The sequence below is a fragment of the Argiope bruennichi genome, chromosome 4, assembly GCF_947563725.1.
Source record: "Argiope bruennichi chromosome 4, qqArgBrue1.1, whole genome shotgun sequence".
NCBI lineage: Eukaryota > Metazoa > Arthropoda > Arachnida > Araneae > Araneidae > Argiope > Argiope bruennichi.
Genome location: NC_079154.1, coordinates 64449854 through 64476188, shown reverse-complemented (window position 1 = coordinate 64476188; position 26335 = coordinate 64449854). Strand labels below are relative to the sequence as shown.

The 26335-nt window shown below is 28.7% G+C and overlaps 2 protein-coding genes across 2 annotated transcripts; both read right to left on the bottom strand.

The window, feature by feature from the left end:
• Positions 1 to 14880: 14880 nt before the first annotated feature.
• On the bottom strand, positions 14881 to 16577 carry LOC129965818 (TD and POZ domain-containing protein 2-like). Its single transcript, XM_056080025.1, has one exon. The coding sequence runs from the start codon at positions 16474 to 16476 to the stop codon at positions 15298 to 15300; it is 1179 nt and encodes a 392-aa protein (XP_055936000.1). The 5' UTR covers positions 16477 to 16577; the 3' UTR covers positions 14881 to 15297.
• A 6289-nt stretch (positions 16578 to 22866) lies between these two features.
• Positions 22867 to 24491, bottom strand: LOC129965819 (protein maternal effect lethal 26-like). Its single transcript, XM_056080026.1, has one exon. The coding sequence runs from the start codon at positions 24318 to 24320 to the stop codon at positions 23148 to 23150; it is 1173 nt and encodes a 390-aa protein (XP_055936001.1). The 5' UTR covers positions 24321 to 24491; the 3' UTR covers positions 22867 to 23147.
• Between the last annotated feature and the right edge of the window lie 1844 nt (positions 24492 to 26335).

Below are 26335 nucleotides of genomic sequence, written 5' to 3'. Positions count from 1 at the left end.
ATAGGACAAACCTTTAAAAACAAAAGAGGTTAAAGGATAAAAGCAAATTTTAATATAAAATGGACTCTAAATATTAGATAATTTGTGCCTCACTCAGTTTTCGTATTTATCAACACAATTAATTTAAGTATATATTATGACATAAAAGTGGAAATTAAAGACTTTCTTTAGAGTCAATATTTAAAAGAAGCATTTAAAAAAAATATTTTTTAATGTTAAGTAAAGTGCACGATTGATTGATTTGATGAAATAATGAATTGAGTTTCAATTTCATCATAACAATAAAAATATTACTACAGATTGAGTATCAAATTACATTTGAAAAATTTGTGAAGATCAAAGAAAAGAATTGCACGAAAATGAAATTCCTGCCATTAAAAATGTACGTACTCGAGACTTTTCTACTCTTCAGATCTTTCTTTGTCCGAGAAATACAATTTGGCATTACGTCTGTTTGTGAACACAATAGTTCAAAAATAGCTTGAGCTAGAAAAATAAAATTTGGTGTCTGTTCTTTAAACCAAAGTTGTAAATTTCTACTAAATTGTGGACGAAATGTATTCAGAAGAAATCTTTCTGTCCAATCGTCTGAATACACAAATCAGCCCAATAATTACCAAAAGAAAAGATTTAGATAGATAAAATTTTGTTTACAAATTTATCGTCTAATGACAGATCCTTGATTAATTTTATACCATATTTGTCCAACAGTCGAGTGTCTGCATATAAAGGCAATAACTCAATGTAATGACAAAATTAAATGAAATTTGGTATATGATATTGTGACTATAATTGTAGTTCTATGTCAAATTTTAATTTAAATTGGTCTCAAAAATATTCAAATTACATATTTTCGTATACTTTTGTATTAACTACACCTCAGCGATATATCACCACAAAAGCTAAAATTCGTAAAAATTGGCTCTTTTGAAACTATGGTTCGCCTATGACATGCGATTAATAATATTCAAGAACCTTTACTGTATTATATTTTCATGTGTGGATTTCGGAAAATAAAAAATATGAATGTGCATGGTGTTAAACGGCCTTAACTAATTATACGAGTGTGGTGAGAGAAATAACTTCATTAAAACATGTGAAAACTAACTTTAATAAAGTTAACGTGGAGACTATTCCCTCTGAGTGTGAGATAACTTAATACGATATAGCTATAATCCAATAATAAATTTAATAAAATATTCGTTGCTATCTATATTTCTGGTTCCGCCTTCGTTTATTTGTTTTCATAAATATTAGAAAAAGCAAGATACGTATAATTTTATAGCGTACAGATTTTGAATTCTTATATTCAACTCTTTAAGATATATTGTAACACCTCCTACGATAATTTGAATAGTATCATTGCACAAATAGTTTGAATAATTGAATAAAATTAGAAAAATAGCCGTATAGAAATGAAGTCACGAAAGAGCTATTTTTTAAAAAGAATTTTGCTATGTCCTGATCCCAATGTCGACAAGCATATTTTTTCTTCCGGCCCCAAGTTGCCAAGTATTTTTTGTTTAGGTTTAAATATAATCAAACAATTTTATTATTTTGAGTGACTGTCAGCAAAAAGTTTTTTTTTCTATGACCTACACACACTCATTCAAATAACAGAGATCTAAAAGTATATATACAAACAAGACACAAATAAGTATAGGGACACATATTAGCGTTAAAGTCTACGACAAGCATGTCAAACTTTCGATTTCCAGTGATAATCTTAATAGTATAAAAATATAGTAACATAGAACAAATAATTTTCTCGTACAAATTTCATAGCTTTTTTGAGGTTTAGAAATGAATTTGAAACAAGATTCGAAATCCTTAAAAGAAAAATTTGCTTTATCTCCTTCTCTGTCCAAATAGAAACAGTATACTTAACAATATGCAAGTAATGGCAATCGAAAATCGTACTCTTTTTTTTTTTTTTTATGTTTAAAGGCAAACTTCATTGAAATTAAAATGACTTTGTTAATCGTCAAACAGGTTCCACAAGGTGAAATCTCAAAAAGCACTCAAAACATTACAAATGAAATTATTTACGTGGTGCGAGCAATTATTTTCTTTTATGAAAGGAAATCCGTCTCTTTGTGAATTTAATAGATCAAACATGGTTTGCGGGTAATGATTGAAATTTGGTCTGATTTTGTACCAAATTTGTCGATATCTAATTTTGAATGAAACCCCTTCTCGGAAAATCTGTTTACCTTGCAGTCCAGAAATGTATGTGGTAATTACAAAACGTAAAGAACTAGATGGATAAATTTAGTACTCAAATTTCGCTTTTAAAATATAAATTTGTATCGAATTTTCAGCAAAATCCATATAAGTATTAACCGCCTGTAAGCTAGCATGTATATGAACGCAATAACTTAAAAACTCAACGACTTAAATGAAGGAAATTTGATATTTGATCTTGATACAAATATCATAATTCTGTATCAAATTGTGATTTCAAACTCTCAGAAAAAAAAAAAAGGCATAATCATTTTTCTTTCTTATACTACGAAATATAAAAGTTTCATATGTCGGATTCTGGAAATGAAGATCTGAGTATTTTTGACATTCACAGCCAAGATGAAAAATTTATGCTGACTAGGAGATTTCCTTTTTATTAAAGAACACTATTTTATATTCTCGAAATAGACATTCATTTCTCTGAATATAGAACATCATTTTTTTGCCACTCAAATAATTTTGGTTATTTACCCCGTGTTAATATTTGAGTTCGATTTTCTTAAGCTACGAAATACTTCTAAAAGTTTTAAAATTATATGTAGGACTGGGTAGGACAAAATACCCATTCAATCCCATTTGGATCACTGTCTAGGGTACTGATTAAGAAAAGACGTAACGTTTAAAGAAAAACAGATAAATCATTTAGAATAAACAAAACTAACGGAACATTAACAATTAAGACAGGAAAGGTTAATTACGTTAAAGTTAAAAGTTAAAATACTTAGATGACACCAAAGGGCGAAACCTAACAAGATGTCTGCACATAGCAAAAATAACTGCCGCCGTAGTGTAAGATTATTAAACACACATCGTTACCGGAGACAAAGAAGCCTCTTCTCTTTTTTCTCGGGCAAATGCCAACAAGTCGCTTTTTACTCAAACTTATGGTCTTAGCACTTTGAATTAGTAGAACCTATGGTGCCATCTATTTCAATACAATAAAATTAAATTCAAATCTGGGTGCATTCGGTATGACAGTGGAATGGTCACTTATTAAATCTCTACATACATATATATTTAAAAAAGATTGAGCATCAAAAGTTTCTTACATCGATATACCATCGGTATTAGTTTAAGCTAAAATTAAATCTCGCATCTAATCCTTTCAAAAAAGAAACTCGCTTGATTTTTATCGTATATCTCTAGTAAAAATCACAGTGGGAAAAAAAAAGACGATTCTTTTAAAGACAGAAGTTTCGTTTGGAGTTGACGTAATCCATTTGATTCGAGGGTTGACCGCAGATTCTGATTGATCCACAGTGACGTTGGCCGAAAAAGCTTTTTTAGGGAAGCGTCAAAAGGAATTTTCTATTTGGGGGATTTCAACCGGGAATTTTTATTCACCTATCTATTGTTTGAAAAAGTCATAAAATGGTGTCAAAAATTGAAACACTCTAATGGTGATATGTTGTTTGTTCAAAAACTATTGAAAGCTTTATGTAGATGAATGCCAAACATGGAATTTTTTGTTCTCAGATTTGTATATGTTTATTTCTAATTACAAATATTTAAATAAAAAAAAATTGTCAACTTGTATATTTAGATATATCAATTAATATTATTTTGAAATCTCCTAAAGTTTAAAAAAATGTCACTCAGATTCAATTTGCATCGATAATGGAAAGAAGCCGCACACCCTGACAATTATCCCTTTTCACTCGGTTGGTGCCTGTCACTCAACATTCAAGAAGGTGCATCATTTCAACGTCTTTATTTTTTAGTTTTGATTTTTATAAACGCTCACAGAATGGTAAAAAGATGCAGATAAACTTTTTGAAGAAATTCAATGTGAACCAATTATGTATATTTTTCAGAGCAATACATTAATCTTAGGTGAATAAGATGCATCGGATTAGTTTTCCGAGTGCAAAAGGTTAATTGCCATTTTCGTGTTAGCTCTCTAACGTTTTCAAATGGGTTGATGCAATTTTGAGATTAGTTAATAAGCAAAACCGTGAAAAGCTGCTGAGGGATTTTCTGTGAAAATTTGCTGAATTTATTTCGGTATCCTCAATTTTGTAATTTATTATTGTGCTTATTTATATTTTAGAATTATATATATATTAAGCTTGGTGATTATAGTAGCTATAATTCTTCACATACCTTTCTTTAGCGTTCCACAAAATTATCAGTTTTTTAATTAAACGCTCAGAAAAATATTTACATTATGGAAAATAGAAATCATGTATAAAAGCAAGTGTGAATAAAGTTATGTAAATAATTGCTGTAATACTGTTCCAGAGCGAAAGTTCATTGACATTTACATAATATGATCAGAAATATCTAGACGCTTTCATTTTTTACACATTTTTTTCCCGCCATCTTCAGAAAAATTGGAACGAATGACCCTTGAGTTCCGATCATGTAAAGAATAAATCTGAATTAGCATTTCATTATGAAGATTCAGTCTCCAGCGCATTTAGGGCACTGACTAGAACCACGCCTACCACGTTTCGTCATAATGCATCGTCATCATAATTGAAGTGCCATCTGTTGAGTTAAAACGTAAAGTGAACAAACCGGAGTAAGTCAGAAATGAGACAAACCCTCTCTTATCAAAACTTCTATATTGCAAAAGTTTTTGGTAAATTCATTAGTAGTTTAGTTTTTAATGAGATTGTTTGTTGCTAAAATATAAGAAATTTTATTATTGCAAATTTTTTTAATCCTGTTAAATTGTGAGAATATCAAATTTTTGAAACTTTTGGAGTTTAAATTAGAATGGTAATAATTAAGTTTAATTATTTCAAAGTTAAATTCCTCCATTTTATTATAAATACCTATTATTAAAGTTTTTCCATTAAAAATTTCTGTATTTAAATCTACATATTTAGCTTTAAGTTGATTTTCGTTTGTTTGAGTTAAAACTAAATCTTTTGTGTAACAAAAACACTATTTGAATTATCCAAATTTAACAAAATTAAGTCATCAATATATCTCCAGCCTTTTATTAAGTTGTGTTTAATTATTGTCTGTCATAATAATGTAGGAAAATATTGGCTAAATCACTTGAAAAAGATGTTCCGATTATAATTACTTTTTACTTGTTCATAAAAATTAATTCCGTTAAAAACATAGTTTTCTTTAATATTAAATTTACATAACTCTAGCCAATTACTTTTTATAATAATATCTCTATTTAAATATTCGTCATATATAATAGTACAGACATCTATTAATTTTTCATGAGGTAGATTAGGGTACAAATTTTCAAAATCATAAGTATTAAGCTTATTAATATTGTTATCTTTTAGAAAATCCAAAATATCTTTGTTGCTATTGATTATAAAAGTTATCTTCATCTTTAATTTTATCTAGGACAATTTTCAAGTATTTAAAAAAATGTTTTCCCGTATCGTAATTATAACTGCCGGTGCTACAAGTTACGAATCTAAAATTTATTGGTTTTATGAAATTTTATTATTGAAAACAGGTAAGGATAGTTTAAGGAGCAAATATTAATTTTAGTTTTTTTAGCGAAAGCTAGCATCTTTTTATCCAATTCCTTTTTCCCGTTATTATTTAATTTGTAAGTCCAATTAGAGTTATATTCATTAATTAGAAGTTCTTTATAACAATATTTACAAATTAAACCGAAATTATCTATTACTGTAATAACAAATCTCTTTTCAATTTTTTATTTCTTTTTTCAAAGATTTGTTGAAATAAATTCCTCGTTCTTCAGTTCTAACGTCATCTGCATAAAATTTTATTTTAATTTCTTCTAAAATCTTTACTTTCAAATCTCTGAAACCTTCTGGAGGCCAATGGTATTTCCTAGATAATTTAGAAATAAAAATATCCATCTGAAAACCATCTGTTTAACATTTGTGCAAATAATAATTAAAGTGATATGAAAAATAAGTTTGAATTGAGAAAATTCGAAATAATGACGACATACAGTTAAAAAAAGAAATAAGTATTGTGTAATAGATTATTTATTTGATTTTGTTGTTACATTAGATTGTTATTAAATATTACACTCAAATTTATAGTAAGTGATGTGAAGCGTGACATTGGTTTATTGGTCAAAGTATGCTTGATAAGCCTAGAAATAGATAGAAAAATATGTAACACATGTATAAAAATATGAACATCAAAAATGCTTTCTCACATTTAGAACAATATAATCTAAGTGAGATTTTTAAATCCAAGAATGAAACGCTTTAAATTTATATTATAAAATCATATTCATAAATAAAGTTTTCGTATTATAATAAAATATAAATATATCAGTACAGTAAATAATTGATAATGAAACACAATATTTAGTACAATGATTTAATATTGATGAGTATTAATGCAAAGTTTGAACGTTTTTCATATTAAACATTTATTTTTGATCAATAATAAAGCTTAAAATACTATTTCGCAAAGCTTCGTGTTTAAATGCATTAAAAATTTATCGCTTTTTCTGAAATATATTTATTTTCAAATATGAAATAATATTTCAATATTCAATATTCAAATATTTCAATAAATTATGACTGAAATATATATATTTCCCTTTTTTTTTTTAATCAAATCGTACACTGTATCTTAGTATGTGCAAATGGTTATTCTTTTTTTTTCCCAATAAAATCGCCAGAAATTGCGGTTGATATAAAGCAAAAACGATAAAACCATCAAAAGCAGCAAAATTAGAGTTATGATAGTTTGCCTCTGAATTTCATATAATAAAGAATGCATAATTATTTAAAATTAAAACTAACATTCAAATATGACAGAAAACAATATTCTAAAATTTCAGAAATAATTGTATTTTATTTTTAGAAAATCGTTTTACTAACTGCAATGATTGAAAATGAGCTTTTACAGAAAACAGCAAAAATAATACAAAATCATGTTAATTGTCATATGGTAAAAATAAACCTTTTGTAACAGGCACTCGTATTAACAATCTTTTATATTGTAAATTTTTATGATTAAGTAAATTAAGAATCAGTTTCCGTTCATCTTTTATGCTCGATTCATTATGAAATTAACTGAAAAAAGTACGAGGAAAATATAATTATTGTAAGAAAAACATCATGAGGGAGAGAAAATCTTAACGCATATAATTCATATTTCATAAAATATATAATTACACTAGAAAGAGTAGAAGTTTATATGAAAGAAAAACTCCTATGTTTACACTGTATCTGAAAACATCTACTTTATAAATTCAAACATAAAATAGCCAACAACGTTAAATCACTGATGATTCAACAATTATTTCTTATGTAAAAATCTTTAACTATTGACTTCGGGTCTCAAATTGCATACTTTTTCCAAAACGTCAGAAGCAAGTTTTTGATGAGAGTGCATCATAAGCTCCCATTCCTTAGTAGCTTTGACTTTGGCGAAATTACTCCAAATGTAATCTACAGCTTCCTGCCGTAGGTAAGAGTCGCTATGCAATTCCGCCAAAACCAGAATTCTGCAAGCAGTATCCATACTAAGCATAGACTTCAAAATTTCTGCACATTCCTTCTGAAGGGAGGATACCTGATACTTATCTGCCGTTTCATACAGATCACATAGATCATTATACGGTAATTTTTGCACTATTGCTGTATATAAGTACCATATCAAGGCCTGGAGAACTGTATATTCTATGTCATCTATTTTTATAGTACCTGCTGTGGTTTTTGAAAGATTGTGTTCACAAATATTTCTGAAAACAGGAGATCTGGCTTGAAGAACAAACTTATGAGCCCTGATAGTTTTGTCATCAACTACCAAGTCTATGTCTGTCAGTTCTTGGTGCTGGTAAGCACGCTTGAAATCATTCAACAGCTGGTCAACATGGGACTTCAGAGTTAATCTCTCTGGTACATCTGGAACCTCTTTTATGTTGGTGGATGTACAGCAACCGAAGGTTTTGATATGCACTTTAACAACCAAAATGTCTTTTGGCAGAATGAAAATTCGATTCACATTTCCATAGGACGCTACCAGATTTTTCCATTTGAAATGAAATAAATCGTCAATATCATCGGAAGATATCCCCTTTCTGAATCTGTAGAAATTCGACAGCTTGCTTGCAGAATCAGAAAAGAGTTCTGAAAAGATGTAGAAAGGAGCAGCACCAGAGCGACACGTGAAACGGACTTCTTCAAGGCAATATTCCTCACCATCTGTATTCAAAAGTTGGGCAATAGCTGTCACATAAACACTTTTATCACCAGAATCTATTCGCTGGATACCTATGTTGACATTTGTTACGTGTGCCTCTGGGTACCTCTCGTTGAACTTGGCCACTATTTGGAACTCAGGTTGGCATTCCATTTGCAAAGAATAGTTTGAAATTCTATGTCTTCTTGCGAGCTTACAAGCGTTATCAATTATCCATTTTAAATCTCCTTCATGAACGGGATTTTCTGTACGCATGATCACCTCACTTTTGTACGGTTGTTTTGGCTCCATTGCATTTGAAAATACCAGTAACTTTGTCACGGTAAATATGTACGCTTGGAGCGAGCAAAGCAGAAAGACGAGAGGTGTGAATTCATAGTAGAAAGATTTTTGAAGAGTGTGCAGGGTTTTCCCAAGGCCGTTGGAAGAAACGTTCGCTCCGAGTCGATCGAAGTATGACGTAAGCGAAATGTGACGTGGAATTGATGACGATGAAAAGGTGATGCGAGGAAGGGTTACGCTCTGTTTTTTCAGATGCATTATGTTTCATACAGTTTTGTTTCGATTTTGTAAGTGAAACAATTGCAATGTGTCGCTCATACTCAGTAAGTAAAAATACCTAGGTAATGTTTTATTGGAATAAAAATGATTTTTTCTTTTTATCTGCTCTAAATATGAGAATTGTTTTAATAATTCATTAAGATTTCTTTCGTATTTCTCCGATAATTGTTTTTACGATTACACTCTTCAGTTCATTATTACATCATAATAGTGAGCTATTTTTAAAAATACTGATATTACCATAAATTTTCAGTATTTGTTTGGCTTATTTGTTGGAACAGACGTAGGAAAACATGTCATGGAAGTCACTATTTCTTATAAATAAAACTATCAATAAATTTCGTATTGTATGGAATATCTTATTTGAGTAACTTAAAAAACTGAACGTCGTTAACCTTTTTTAGAAATTAGATTTAATTCTTTAGATTAAATTTTTTTAGAATAATGTCAAAGAATTTACAAACCAACTTTTACAATTTGTAGATTGATTCTTTAATTGAACAACAGCTGAATGTCTTTAAATGAAATTAATGAATGATAGAATTTTAGATGCTTATAATTTTTTCCCACATTGAGAAACACATTGTAAGAAATAAGAAATTATTTTCATTTAAATTTGCCCAGTAATTATGATCACGACCCAATTAATACATTTTTATGCGATTCAGAATGAATGATCAACAATCATCATGAACTGGAATGAAGGGAATATTTAATTAATATATTTTATTACTTAATTTTTCTTTTTATCTTTACTAAGTGTTTTTATAATTCGAGTTAATAAATCATCGCCCGTAAATTAGGATGATGGGAAAGAGGAAGGATCAGTCATTTCATGATGAATCATCTTTCAATTAGCATGGTTTGTTTTGAAATCTATGTTAATCAATAATCATCTCCAATGAACTGGGATGAAAGATGGACGAAGAATCAGTTAATACATGTTTATACATTTCATGGTGAATTATCGTCCAATTAACATGATTTGTTTTGCAATCCACGTTAATTAATAGTCATCACCAATGAGTAAAATAAAAGCAAAAGGCAGTCAATTCGTTTTCATATATTTTCAGTGGATTTATAAACGAAATTGTACTATTTATCGTGGAATTTTTAGAAACAAATATAAGAGAATGCCCATATCAGGAAAACATTGATATTATGAAAATAAGGCCGCTAGATATTATTATTTGAAATAATTGCGATGAATTTTTTATCTTTGATCAACATATTAGTTTATTTTATTGAATCCTATTAAACTGTTAACTGAAAGAATAATACTTATTCAATATTTATACCCTCCTCCCTTCCAAAGGAAGGCGGCCTCCGATACCGACCCCTTTGGAAGTTAAGGCAAAATTCCCAAACCGACTCACTGGAAGTGAGAGGATTAAGCAATTCTTTTTAAATTGTTCAATATTATTTCACGTTTCTCTAAAAAAAAATCCTCAAACGGGACGGAAATTCAAAACTGATCACATAGCAAGTCGGTTGGTTTCAATATAATCAAACAATGTTACTATTTTGAGTGACTGTAGTGATTGGATTTTGAAGCGTTAGGAAATAAACGTTCATAGATGGCGCTAGACAACTAGCGCGAGTGTAATTAAAAGAGTGATGTCATTCGAGTGTTGGCTCTTGGAGGAGAAGGAGTTACTGAGCAGAGTAACTCGAACGAATCTGAAATAAATCTGTTAAGTTTTCTATTTGCCTATTTATTGAAAGCACTCACGAACCAGCCACGACAGTGACCATCAGCAAAAAGTGTTTCAGTGACCTACACATACTCATTCAAATAAGAGATAGAAAAGTATATGTAGTGACGTACGCCTGGTGACGAGCGCCATCTGCTGGCCAACAGGTGTTGATGCTTGTTAGACGGAGTACAGATCAGACGGGTCTGAACGAAAGTAAAGACGTGCGAGATCAGACGAGTCTCTGAACGAAAGACGCGACGTAGGTCTGGACGAGAACTGCGAGACGATGAATACAGCTGATGAAACGACGAATATTGCCATGCAATGACTACGATATTAGCATGTGAATTAATCCTGCGACGTATTCGACGAAATCTGTTTAATGTTCATTCCCTTTATATTAATGTAGTTGTTCGTCCTAAATGTAATTAAATGTGCGTGATTCTAAAATAGTAGTGATTCCTGCGTCCTACACACACACACACACACACACACACACACACACACACACACACACACACACACACACACACACACACACACACACACACACACACACACACACACACACAATATAACAAGACCCAAATAAGTATAGGGGCATATATTAGCGTTAACTTGCGATTTCCAGTGATAATTTTAATAGTATAAAACTATAGCAATATAGAACAAATAATTTTCTCGTACACATTTCATAGTTTTTTTGAGATTTAGAAATGAATTTGAAACCAGATTCCTTGAAAGGAAAATTTGCTTTATTTTCTTCTCTGTCTAAATAAAAACAGTATACTCAAAAATATGCAAATGATGGCAATCGAAAATCGCACCCTTTTTTTTTTGTTGTTTAAAAGCAAACTTCATTGAAATTAAAATGACTACATATTACAAATAATTGTCAAACAGGTTCCAACAGGTGAAATCTCAAAAAGCACTCAAAACATAATAAATGAAATTATTTACGTACTTGGAAATATTTCTTGGTGCGAGCAATTATTTTCTTTTATGAAAAGAAATAAGTATCCTGTCATATACAGAGTTACATTCACTTTGGAATGAGTTTTAAAAGAAATCGTTGCTGACGAAATAGTCCTGAAGTTAAAATAGAGTGGTAAAATAGAAGAAATGTCAAGTTTCAGGATAAAAATATTATTTTTATTATATTTTTTGTTCTTATTTACTTTCCCATATATGCACACATAGAGAAAATATTATAATCGCCAACCAGTTCAAACTCTCGAGTTTGGCGTATCTCCATGTTTCAAGTCTCCCTGAGTCAGGAAATTGTGTATATCGGTCTCTTAATGAATGTAATAGATCATACATGATTTGCGGTTAATCATTGAAATTTGATATGTGTCTGTACCAAATTTGTCGATATCTAATTTTGAAAGAAGCCCCTTCTCGGACAATATGTTTACCTTGCAACCCAGAAATGTAAGCGGTAATTACAAAACGTAAAGAACTAGATGGATAAATTTAGTACTCAAACTTAGCCTTTAAAATGTAAATTTGTATCAAATTTTGAGCAAAAACCATCTATATTAAACGTCTGTAAGTTAGCATGTACATGACGCAATAACTTGAAAACTCCACGACTTAAATGAAGGAAATCTGATATTTGATCTTGCTACTAATATCATAATTCTGTATCAAGTTTTAATTTCAATCTCAGAAAAAAAAAGGCATAATCATTTTTTTTCTTATACTACGAAATATAAAAGTTTCATATGTCGGATTCTTATTTGTTCTAAATTCTTATTTGTTAATTCTAAATTCTTATTTGTTAATACATTTGATTTATTTACCTAAAATAAAATGTGTATCATTTTTAAACAGAAAAATTTAAAATCACAAAAATGTAGAGAATAGTTTTCATGACAAATTCAAATTCTAAAAAAAAAAATGCTCTTAAAGATGCCATAGTAAGTGTCGACAAGAATTAATTCGTCTAATTATGAAGAGCGGAAAAAAAAAAAAAAAATAGAGGGAATCTTTAATTTTTATTATTCAAAATAGATGGCAGCACGAAAGTATGAAATTGTAATCCCGCATTTATAATTGTACATTTTTTATTTTAGTAAATTCTAATTGTATTTCTAAAAGTAAAAATACTTAAAAGCAATTTTATCGGTTTAACTCTTTCTAGGACCGTTTTAAGTATGCTTCCCACCAAATTTATCAATCTTCGTATGAATTTATGTAGGTTGGCATAAGTTCTGACAAACTTTTTAGAAAGACAGAAACTTAGATGCTTTAATTCTTTATTTTACACAAAATGATGCGTCTTGATTTGATACTTAATTCTTAAATAACCAAATTAATTAATCAAATTAAATTTATCTAATAAGCTAAATGAATCCCTTTTCTTATTCTAATTTCAAGCCTAAAAATATTTTAACATAATATGACTAGAAAAAAATGGCCCTTTAAAGGTTTAAGGTATTAAACTGGCTATCCAAAACAGGCCAACAAATATACATTCGATTGTGTCACTAGATAAGGGACGAGGAAGGTGTGGATGCTTTATTCTGTTTAATTTATTTTTTTAAGCTGAGAAGAAAAGTCGAAATCTGGAAGCTAGCTAAATTTTTAATAGCCAAATCCAAAATTTAACTATTTAAAATACCTATTAAATGAATTATCGAATGCTATAATATCTTAAATAGAGAAAAAAATGCAAATTTGAAAAAAAAATTGTGAAAATATTTTGGATTTCCAATGAACTACGTTCTATATAGAATTCAAATTGATATCTATTTTGAGAATAGTATTCTATGATTTCAAATGGCATTATGGTCGTTGAATTTCAGAAAAAGTAATGAAAATGAAATTTGAATTTAACATTTTGCCTCCATCATTAAATTTGAATTTAACATTTTGCCTCCATCATTAAATTTGAATTTAACATTTTGCCTCCATCATTAAATTTGAATTTAACATTTTGCCTCCATCATTAAACTTAACATTTTGCCTCCATCATTAAACTTGAATTCATTTTTCTATGACCGTAACGCTTGCTGAACTGCTATTTAATATTTTCCGAAAATCAATAGATAGAAAAATGATTACTTTTTGAAATTTAATTTTTTTTCACATTTTTAGTGCCGTTGTGATGTAATTTGAAGAAAAAAAAATCAGTACTTTTTGTATCTATTGATTTTCGGAAAATATTAAATAGCAGTTCAAAAACACCTTCATTAAATGAGATCTCTTTTTCGACCCATAGATTTTAACTGATACAAGTCAATTTTCATTTTTTTTGGTAAAGTTGAATTTAAAAAAAAGAAGTGGACATGGATGTGAAATGTACGAAGATATTCCTTCCATGTAATAGATAACTGAAGTGGAATCGTAAATATGCTGCTGAAATTTTTTTAAAAATGAAACAAAAAAAAGCTTTTTTTTAAGTTTGCAATTTTTAAATTTACTCCTAATAACTTTTTAATAACTGAGAAACATAAATTTAATGTAATCAGTTTACTGCAATATACTGCGCTTACAAAAAAAGAAAAAAAAGCTTATATTTTCAAATAAAAGAAGTAAAAATCCTGCCCCAGAATCAATGTCCAAAAACAGTAAAATTTCCCTCCTTAATTTTGGTTTTTGTAAAAAAAAAAAAAAAAAAAAAAAAAAAATGCAATTAAGTGATTTGACAGAATATTGAAAATCAGTATAACGATAAAAAATATTGCTACAGGATGTATAAATCAGAGATCAATATTAAAATCGAGGAAAAATATACGGGAATGAAATTGATATCATTAAATTTTTGAGTCTTAAAATAAACTAGAATAATTTTTTGTACAGTAAAATTTCAGGAAAATATTGAAAGTATTAAGAACTTTCTTTGCTTTTGTTATTAAATTTTATTTATTTCACTTTTAGATTTTGAAAAGTTGACATCTTTCTTCTGTTTTGAGAGTTAAGTTTGTTAAATTTCATCAAAATAAAACAAACTATCGATATGTATAAAAGAAAACATAGGCACTCGTCTTTACATATAAAGGTATTCAAATAATGAATGGTCAGAAATTCTTTTTTAAGAGAACCATTTACTGTACTACACAAAAGACGTAAATAAAATATGCCGAGATCATCTTAGTAAATACAAAAGTTACTAACAAAACATGAACAATGATAAATGAATTTTTTCTTCTAAAAAATGTAAAGATTTGTATGTTTTTAGCAATCAAATTTGTCTTTTTATTCTTAAGGTTATTCATTTTATTCTTAGGAGAATTCGAATAAAATAACTAATCAATTCAATGAAACTAACATTTATTCTACACAGATTCTCTGTCTTGAAATTACAAATTACTTGTAAGTACTGTCAGTGGAATTGTGAACCACTTTTCTCTTAATCGGCCATTCAGTCCTAGGTTGGAGCTATTGAATTTCCGTTGTCATAAAATCCACTGGAATGGAGTAGAAACCGGATTTGAGTTGAAATTTCTGATGATGAAGATGAAGAAACCAATTTGCCATGATTATTTGGCTACTCCTATCAAATAAAAAAATTAATTAAAACTCTGTAATCGGTTTCGCCTCTCCAACTTCATAAAAAACATAACAACGCAATGTAATTTAGGTTAAACTAAAGCTTCCAATCGAGAAATTTTGAAATAGGTAATAGGCCATCGATTACTAATTTTAAAAAAAAGCGTGTACTATAATATTTCTAATGGTCTATTCCCCCTGCTTTTAGTGGTATTGCACCAAATGGAAACATACTAGTTCGACGCAACACGTCTAAAGCAATATCCTGGTGTCCTTGACATGTCATTTTCCATTCGTCTGTCATTTTCACTTCTGTAAAATTGCGCCAAACATAATGCAACGCATGATCTTTGAGGATGCCATCGTTGTGCAAATAAGCCAAAACCATTATTCTACATACTGTGTCAATTCGAACCAACAACATCAGTACTTCAGAGCAGGCTCGTTGAAGAGTGGATATTTGGTATTTATCAGCAGCTTCATACAAGTCGCATACTTCATTGTAGGTTAGTTTTTGAATTTCTCCAGTATAGAAATACCACATCAAAGCCTTTAGTATCTCGAATTCAATATCTGTTATGTAGATAGCTCTATCATTCCTCTCTGCCGTATTGTGTTCGAACATACTTCTGAATACAGGAGACCTTGACTGTAGAACAAACTTGTGAACATTCAAGACTTGATCACCAACGATCAGTTGAATATCCGTGTCTATGCCGTCCAAATACATGTTTCGGAAATCGTTTACTAGTTGTTCTGCTTGTAACTGCAGTTTCTTTTCCTTTTTAGGATCTTCCACAAAGCATTTTACAGGACAGCATCCGAAAATCTTGATCTTGCCACTAACAATCAGCACATCTCCAGGTAAGATGAATACTTTCTTAAAACTTCTATAGGAAGCTAGCAATCTCTTACCTTTCAGGCCGACCATTTCGTGGTCATCTTCAGAAGAAATACTTGTTTTCACTTCGGGTATTTTTAGTTTATCGGGAAGATCAGTAAACAGTTCTGTCAGAACATAAATTGGCGCATCATCTCTTTTCCAAGTGACCCACCTTGACTTTTGATAAAAGTATTGGTCACCATCAATATTGAGGAGTTTAACTTTACTGGCTACATTGAGAGGTTCTATTTCAGAATCAACTCGTTGTAGACCGATGCTGACACTTGAGATGTGAACATCAGGGAACATTTCACTGAATTTGGCTATAACCTGAAATTTATGTTTACAGTCATTATCAGTAGAAAACGCAGAGCTGTGAAGTTTCCTTGAAAACTTGGAGACATTATCTATCATCCAAGTGAAGTACACTTTGCGGTATGGCCTTTTTGTTCGGATAGTCACATTGCATTCAGCCATAAGTTAAAAATAAAACACAGCCTTCGTAGTACCAAGTGGAAAAAACGTTTAGGGAAGAAATAATGCTATAAATCAACAATAAATGCAAGCACGAATTTCGATTAGCAGTTGACGGTTCAATTTAATGAATAGCTTTATCATTCTACTTTTCTAAAGGTCACTAGCTCAATGTCATTCGCAATGACGTAACCGGATGTGACGTGCAAAAATGCGATGGCAGATTAGTTACGTGGAAAGGTTTTTTTTTTTTTTTTTTTTTTGTATCTATTTAGTTTTTAATGCCCAATATCAATTCATTTTTTTTTTCCTTATTTTGTATTTTCAGAAAAATATAAATCTAACAAAATAGTAAAAAAAAGAAATTTTGAAATGCATTTCTTTAAAATATTATTGTATTTAACTTCTATATAAAGTTATAATATAGTATTCGTAAAAGTGCGAGAATATAATAAAATAGAAAAGTTTCTCGAAATCGTCAGCTATTATATTTTACATGCTTTTATTTTTTCAACTATTTAAATAAAAATTAATTGTATAAAAAAAAGAATCTTTATGAAAAGATTTGTCTTTTGAAAAATAAATGTTTTACTCGTGAACATTGTTTTTTAGTGGTATAGAAATTTAACAAGTGCTTCGTGTTCACTGGAAATTATTCAAAACTTGAATTAGTAATATATCACTATTTATTATTTTTAAATAAGGATGCGTCGCACCTCCATATTTCTACATTACAGCTATGTTTTTAGGGAGGAAATGAATAACGTGACAAATGAAATTTATTAAGAACAAAATCAATGAATTTTTCATGCTTTCTGTGCGAGAATAAAGTTTATTTTATTTCTTAACAATGAAAATAAAAAGAGATTAATAATATGTGTTGAAAAGAAAATATCTGGAATGTTTATGGTAATAAATATTCTAAAAAAGAGGATATTCAATGTGATAAAATTTTATGTAAGACTAAAAAGAATAAGCAAAAACAAAAGTAAATAGGCGATAAAGAATGCAATACCTCTTCTGACTATCAAGATAAAGATTTTTTTCTGTCAGAAAAAATGGGCTAATCTTAAATTGTACGTATTTATCTATTATACATATTGTTCTATTCCGAACTCATTCTGTCTTACAGAGAATTTTCTTAGTTTGAGAAATCAATTTTATCTTGTATATTTTATATACTTGTTGCTCTGCAATACTACGAATATGTTCGTAACAATTTAAGCTTAATATTCTTTTTATTTTCTCTATTAAAAGTTTTTTATTCGTAGTATGTATAAAAATTTATGGGTTTGCACATTTTTATAAATTTCACTTACCTTCGCTCTTTCTTTTGCTTTATTAGCTAACCAAAGAATAATCTCCCTGTAAAAAATATTATTATTCAGAAATATTGTTCTAAGACATTCTTTCAGCTGGCCGCCGTTGGTGACGAGTTTATTCGCCCAGATTATTGACTTTTTATCTAACGGATTATTGACCCAGATAATGAATCATTGTTAAATGTTAATCTTTATTAATCATTTAACAGTTAAATTATTAATTCGTATTGCATTTTTTAAATAAAAGCAATTTATATTTTTAATTGATACAATTTAAAAATGTAAATTAGATTGAATCAGTTTACTGTATACTAAAAAGTATATATATATATATTACGAAGTAAAAGAGCAATTAAAAATCCTACTACGAAATTAATGATTGATAAAAACATGCGACTGAATGGTTTGAGGGAAGAATTTAAATTCCGTCATAGCATTTAAAATATTATTATGGATAGTATATCAAATTGAATTAAAATATTATTAAAATTAATGGGAAAAATTGTATGGAAATGAAAAAGGTAATTTTTTGAATCTTATATTTAATACAAAGAGTATTTTTGTAAGATAATTGTTGCTGAAGATAGGAACATCAATTTTTGTGAGAAAGTCATAACGGTTAGTTAAATGGCGACGGTTAAATTTAATTTTGTACTCAATGAAATTTTTTGAAGTCTTTTTCTTGATTTCTTTTACATCTTTTTTCCTCCGATTGAATGACTTTTTAGTAAAAACTCTTTTCAGAAAAAAATTCTAATAATATTTTACAGCTCCATTAATTAGCTATGTAAAGCGTTGGATTCAATAAAACTGTAAAAATTTTAAAAAGATGTCTGAAAAACATCCATGGTTTGTTTAAAATTGACTGTTATTCGATGTTAAGCCATAATAGTCAAACTTACCATAAAAATGTTTTTCTTTGAAAAAATATAGATAATTTTGGTCTATAGGAAACACTGTTTTGCTTACAGCTATCAGGCATTTCATGCATATATATATATATATATATATATATATATATATATATATATATATATATATATATATACACCACCTAAAGTATTACAGTGCGAAAAAAATTTTATTGTCCTTCCAAATTAAAAAAAAAAATCATTTTTTTCAATGTTTCTGATTTTTTGCAGTATAACTTTTTCTTTTTTAACTCATTTAAAAAAAATATTTTAAATATATGTTATTCATTGAAAACGTTTTGAGTTTTACTTCAACATTAGTACCATTCATTTCACTTCCATTGTTGATGATCAAAATATGATAATTTGTCTTATTTTTGCATATTGCGTAAGTCTTAATATAAGGAAAGTTTTTATTAAAACTTTAGGAATTTTGTTGTACTTGGATTACGATTCAACTTTAAACCCAAGCCATGGTGAATAACTTTTTAAGTGATTCCATTTATAAATATTGTTGTATCTTCCTGTGATATAAGTGAAGGTACGAAGAAATAGATAAAAAAAATTAATAAAATGCATAGAGCCCTGAATAGAACGGTTTGAGACATTTTAGAATAGTATGAGTTTGAAATACTATGAGTTATATATTTTTAAAAATTTGATTTTTAAAATTGAAAGCATAAAATTTCAGTTTTTACATTTTCATTGTTTTTATAAATATATATGTAAAATGATTTTTAGCTTCTTTTTTTTTTGATTTACTTTTCTATTTTCGAATAAAATTAAAATTATTTGATTTAAAACTAGGGAGGAATGAAAGAAAACTTTCATGCTGATTTGTTGTATATGATGATCGTGAAATTTTTTTTTCAAAAATAATTCTTTTTTGAATGGGGATATCTAATTGTAACAGTTAAAGTTATGGAAATCTTCTCTATATTAAGAAATCTAAATAAATTGTGAGAAATTTTCTCAATAATTCATTATATTGGCAGCTTAATATAAAAATCTGAAAACTTCATTTAAAATTGCCTACTTTTAATTCATTTTCTATTGATTATATTGTCAATGATTTTGTCTTTCCTTCTTTCCCTTTAGTAAATAAAATACAAATTAAATTTAAATTTTCAGTGTAAATATTTTCAATTAAAATTGTTGTAACAACAACATTTTTTTTATATTTCTTTATTATAAAGATGTTTTTTACAACTGAATAACATCTCGTAAAGATAGGAATATTTTTAAAAATAAGTATAAAGAAATTCTTTAGAAAGTAGGAGAAAAAAAAGGTAGAGAACTGGTACCGTAAAATATTTAATAGTGGGAAAAATGCTTTTGATCTTTAATATTATAGAAAACATAAGCGATTTTAAACTCGCATAAAATGGTTTTAATTTGTCCAAACGCCATATATTCGTGATAAATAATTTCAAGTCATCATAAATATTCGTTTGAATGATTTGAAAGAGTGAATCTTAGATTAAAAAAACTAAGATTTCTGTTTTTATCTGAAATAATTGCCTACCATTAGTTAATAGATCATAAAAAACTGAAACAGTAAGATAAGAAATTTAAAAAAATTATCAAATTAAAACACCAAATGTTTTCTAATATATCTAAGATGATTTTATGATTAAATTAAGATAATGCTTTTTAATAAAACTTTAGAAAGTTTGAGTCCTGTTTCTTTTTAGAGATACTTGAAATCAAAGAATTACGGGAATAATTGAATCATACTTTAAGTGTAAAGATAATTATTTAGAAATTTCAATTAAGAAATGGATTATTATCACTAATTTCTAATTGCCTTTGTTCTATTAGCTTCATCTAATTATATTACTGTTAGGTTGTAAAAAAACCAGGTGCCTTTTAAAAAAATTTATAATAATTAATGGAAAATTCTTATAAGATTTAATGTAAAAATGCCTGCTTTATAGATGAAATTGACTATTTTACCAGATTTAATCCATAATTTTCTGCTCAATATTAACTGAATAGTATTTTAATAAATCCAATACTACTCGATTCGTATAGAGTCTGCTCTTATTAGAAATGAATCTGCATTTATTTATTGCCAATAAATACCGCAATATCCTGAGTGTGTCTTCAAAGACAGGGAAATAGATTAATGTCATGTTGTGTAGTAGATAACATAGATAATGCGAACTGATATGATAATGCATGAATGTAATCTTACAATAAAAGAAGACAAATAGAGATTATTGTGAATGATAAAACAGATGTTACAAAAAACAATCGGCAAGGCGTTTCTGTTCCAAAAGCTCATTTATTTAAAATAAGTATAAAAAAAAGGAAAAAAAAAAAAAAAAAGATGAAATCAATTTCCGAATGTTTAAATATTGCAGACACAAAATGAAAGAAACATTTGTGCGATTGTAAATAATTATAAATACATTCATAACTACCGCATTTTTAAAAGCCAGATTGAAGAAAATTTATCATTTACTAGCTAAATCTTTTAGCCGTATAATATCTGAAATCCACCTGTTTAAAATTTGAGAAAATAATAAGTAATTCAACTGATATGAAAATTAAGTTCTAATTGAGAAAATTCGAAATAATGATGACATACAGTTAAAAAAAGAATTAAGTATTGTATAATAAATTATTTATTTGATTTTGTTGTTACATTAGATTGTTATTATGTATTACACTCAAATTTATAGTAAGTGATGTGAAGCGTGACATTGGTTTATTGGTCAAAGTATGCTAGATAAGCCTAGAAATAGATAGAAAAATATGTAACACCTGTATAAAAATATAAACATCAAAAATGCTTTCTCACATTTAGAACAATATAATCCAAGTGAGATTTTTAAATCCAAGAATGAAACGCTTTAAATTTATATTATAAAATCATATTCATAAATAAAGTTTTCGTATTATAATAAAATATAAATATATCAGTACAGTAAATAATTGGTAATGAAACACAATATTTAGTACAATGATTTAATGTTGATGAGTATTAATGCAAAGTTTGAACCTTTTTCATATTAAACATTTATTTTTGATCAATAATAAAGCTTAAAATACTATTTCGCAAAGCTTCGTGTTTAAATGCATTAAAAATTTATCGCTTTTTCTGAAATATATTTATTTTCAAATATGAAATAATATTTCAATATTCAATATACAAATATTTCAATATATTATGTCTGAAATATATTTATTTTCCTTTTTTTTAATCAAAATCGCACAGGCTACCTCTTTTTTTTTAACTCATTCATGAGATTTTCTGTCACATGAAAATTTCTTAAGCTGTAACACGTAGCACAATATTCTAAAAATTAAAAAATATATATATTAAAATGGGCTTAATTGTGTTGACAAAAATATAATATACCAAAAATGGTACTTGTACTATAAAGTTCAAAATTACGACCATTACTCTTATGTTAATTGAATGAATATCATTTTATGAAAAAAATCAATTTATCTTTTTAATGACTAAAATAAAATCATCAATAATGAATAAAATATTCAAAAAAATTAATAAGAATAATCGGCTAATAAAACGGTACATATTACAGAAGTAAAGATTAATTTTAAAAAAAAATCATCTGAAAATATAAGAAGGAAGTAGCACTATAAGTGATAGTCTTCATAACAGATAAAAATATTTTTATATGAATCTAAAGGTTTCCAATAACCTCTGTACATCGGTAGTAACAATCGTTGGTAATAATTGTAGCGTTTGACAAGAATAGCAAAAGAATCTCTAGGGTGCAACATATCGTACACTGTATCTTAGTTTTTGCAAGCGGTTATTGTTCTTTTTTTCTTCTCAATAAAGCAAAATTAAGCAAAAACGTCAAAAGCAGCAAAATTAGAGTTATCATAGTTCGCCTCTGAATTTCATATAATAAAAAATGCATAATTATTTACAATTAAAACTACCATTCAAATATAACAGAAAACAATATTCTAAAATTTCAGAAATAATTGTGTTTTATTTTTAGAAATTGTTTTACCAACTGCAATGATTGAAAATGAGCTTCTACAGAATACAGCAAAAATAATAAAAAATCATGTTAATTGTCATATGGTAAATATAAACCTGTTGTAGCAGGCACTCGTATTAACAACTTTCTATATTGTAAATTTTTATAATTAAGTAAATTTAGAAACAGTTTCCATTCCTGTTTTATGCTCGATTTATTATGAAATTAACTGAAGAAAGTAGGAGGAAAATATAATTATTGCAAGAAAAACATCATAAGGGAAAGAATATCTTAACGCATATAATTCATATTTCATAAAATATATAATTATATTAGAAAGAGTAGAAGTTTATATGCAAGTAAAAATCTTATGTTTACACTGTATCTGAAAACGTAAAATTTATAAATTCAAACATAAAATAGCCAACAACGTTAAATCACTGATGATTCAACAATTATTTCTTATGTAAAGATCTTTAACTTTTGACTTCGGGTCTGAAATTGCATACTTTTTCCAAAACGTCAGAAGCAACTTTTTGATGAGAGTGCATCGTAAGCTCCCATTCCTCAGTAGCTTTGACTTTGGCGAAATTACTCCAAATGTAATCTACAGCTTCCTGCCGTAGGTAAGAGTCGTTATGCAAGTCTGCCAAAACCAGAATTCTGCAAGCAGTATCCACACTAAGCATGGACTTCAAAATTTCTGCACATTCCTTCTGAAGGGAGGATACCTGATACTTATCTGCCGCTTCATACAGATCGCATAGATCATCATACGGTAATTTTTGCACGACTGCTGTATACAAGTACCATATCAAGGCCTGGAGAACTGTATACTCTATGTCATCTATTTGTATAGTACCTGCTGTGGTTTCTGAAAGATTGTGTTCAAACATATTTCTGAAAACAGGAGATCTGGCTTGAAGAACAAACTTATGAGCCCTGATAGTTTTGTCATCAACTACCAAGTCAATGTCTGTCAGTTCTTGGTGCTGGTAAGCACGCTTGAAATCATTCAACAGCTGGTCAACATGGGACTTCAGAGTTAATCTCTCTGGTACATCTGGAACCTCTTCTTTGTTAGTTGATGTACAGCAACCGAAGGTTTTGATATGCACTTTAACAATCAAAATGTCTTTTGGCAGAATGAAAATTCGATTTACATTTCCATGGGACGCTACCAGATTTTTCACTTGCAGATGAAATAAATCGTCAATGTCATCGGAAGATATCCCCTTTTTGGATCTGGGGAATGACAGCTTGCTTGCAGAATCAGAAAAGAGTTCTGAAAAGATGTAGAAAGGAGCACCACCAGAGGGACATGTGAAACTGACTTCTTCACGGCAATATTCATCATCATCTGTATTCAAGAGTTGGGCAATAGCTGTCACATAAACACTTTTATCACCAGAATCTATTCGCTGGATACCTATGTTGACATTTGTCACGTGTGCCTCTGGGTACCTCTCGTTGAACTTGGCCACTATTTGGAACTCAGGTTGGCATTGCGTTTGCAAAGAAAAGTTTGAACTTCTAAGTCTTCTTGCGAGCTTACAAGCGTTGTCAATTATCCATTTTAAATCTCCTTCATGAACGGGATTTTCTGTACGCATGATCACCTCATTTTTGTTCGGTTGTTTTGGCTCCATTGCATTTGAAAATACCGGCAACTTTGTCACAATAAATATGTACGCTTGGAGCGAGCAAAGCAGAAAGACAGAGCCGTGAATTCGCCGTAGAAAGAATTTTGAAGAGCGTGCAGGGTTTTCTATCGATAACAAAAACGAGAGCGAGAGTGCATGCTTTTCCCAAGGCCTTTGAAAGAAACGTTCGCTCCGAGTCGATCAAAGTATGACGTAAGCGAAATGTGACGTGGAATTGATGACGATGAAAAGGTGATGCGAGGAAGGGTTACGCTCTGTTTTTTCATATGCATTTCTATCTCATACAATTTTCTTTCTATTTTTTTTTTTTTCGTTTCTTTTTCTTTGTAAATGAAACAATTGCAACGTGTCGCTCATAATCAATACGTAAAAATCACCTAGGTAATGTTTTATTGGAATAAAAATGATTTGTTCTTTTATCTGCTCCAGATATGAGAATTGTTTAAATAATTCATTAAGATTTCTTTCGTTTTTCTCTGATAATTGTTTTTACGATTACACTCTTCAGCTCATTATTACATTATAATAGTGACCTATTTTTATAAATACCAATATTACCATAAATGTTCAGTATTTGTATTCAGTATGTAAAATGTTCAGTATTTTTTTGGCTTATTTGTTGGAACAGATATAGGAAAACAATGTCATGGAAGTCACAATTTCTTACAAATAAAACTATCAATAAGTTATTCAATAAGTTAAGTATTATATGGTACATCTTATTAGAGTAATTAACTTAAAAAACTAAAAATCTTTAACTTTTTGTAGAAATTAAATTTGATTGTTTAGATTAAATTTTTTTTAGAAGAATGTCAAAGATTTACAAACTTTTACAATTTGTAGATTGATTCTTTAATTGAACAACAGCTGAATGTTTTTAAATGAAATTAATGAATTATAGAATTTTAGATGTTTATAATTTTTTTTACCACATTGAGAAACAGATTGTAAGAAATAAGAAATTATTTTCATTTAAATTAGCCCAGTAATTATGATCACTGCCGAATTAATACATTTTTATTCTATTCAAAATGAATTATCAACAATCATCATGAACTGGAATGAAGGAAAAATCTAATTAATATATTTTATTGCTTAATTTTTCTTTTTAACTTTAATAAGTGTTTTTATAATTCGTGTTAATAAATCTTCGCTCGTAAATTAGGATGATGGGAAAGAGGAAGGTTTAGTTAATGCATTTTTATTTATTTCATGATGAATTATCATCTTCCAATTAGCATGGTTTTCTTTCAATCCATGTTAATCAATAGTCATCCCCAATGAACGTTAATACATTTTTATACATTTCATGGTGAATTATCATCGTCCAATTAACATGATTTGTTTTGCAATCCACGTTAATTAATAGTCATCACCAATGAGTAGGATAAAGACAAAAGCCAATCAATGCATTTTCGTACAGTTCCAGTGGATTTATAAACGAAATTGTACTATTTATCGTGGAATTTTTAGAAACAAATATAAGAGAATGCCCATATCAGGAAAACATTGATATTATGAAAATGCTATTAGATTTTATTATTATTATTTGAAATAATTGCGATGAATTATTTATCTTGGATCGACATATTAGCTTATTTCATTGAATCCCATTAAACTTATTGAATATTAATACCCACCTCCCCTCCAAAAAGGAAGGCGACCCCCTTGGACGTTAAGGCAAAATTCCCAAACCGCCTCACTGGAAGTGAGAGGATTAAGCAATTTTCCTCTTAAATTGTTCAATATTATTTCACAATTCGCAAAAAAAAAATCTGAAACAGGGTGGAAATTCAAAACCGATCACGTAGCAACTCGGTATAAAACGGGGAAACACGGTAGAAAAATACTACTGGATATCCGGGCACCTGACGTAAAATTTTCGAGATCTTCTCTCTTCGGAAAAGCAATTCCCTCCACAGCTGTTGCAGCACATCGATTTTTCCCAAGATCTTTTAAGTGACACCTCAACAGTCCGGAGATCGCGAAAAATTGGAGGG

Excerpts from the sequence above, each read along its gene's own strand:
- LOC129965819 (XM_056080026.1), bottom strand. The coding sequence starts at position 24,320 with ATGGAGCCAAAACAACCGAACAAAAATGAGGTGATCATGCGTACAGAA.
- LOC129965818 (XM_056080025.1), bottom strand. The coding sequence starts at position 16,476 with ATGGCTGAATGCAATGTGACTATCCGAACAAAAAGGCCATACCGCAAA.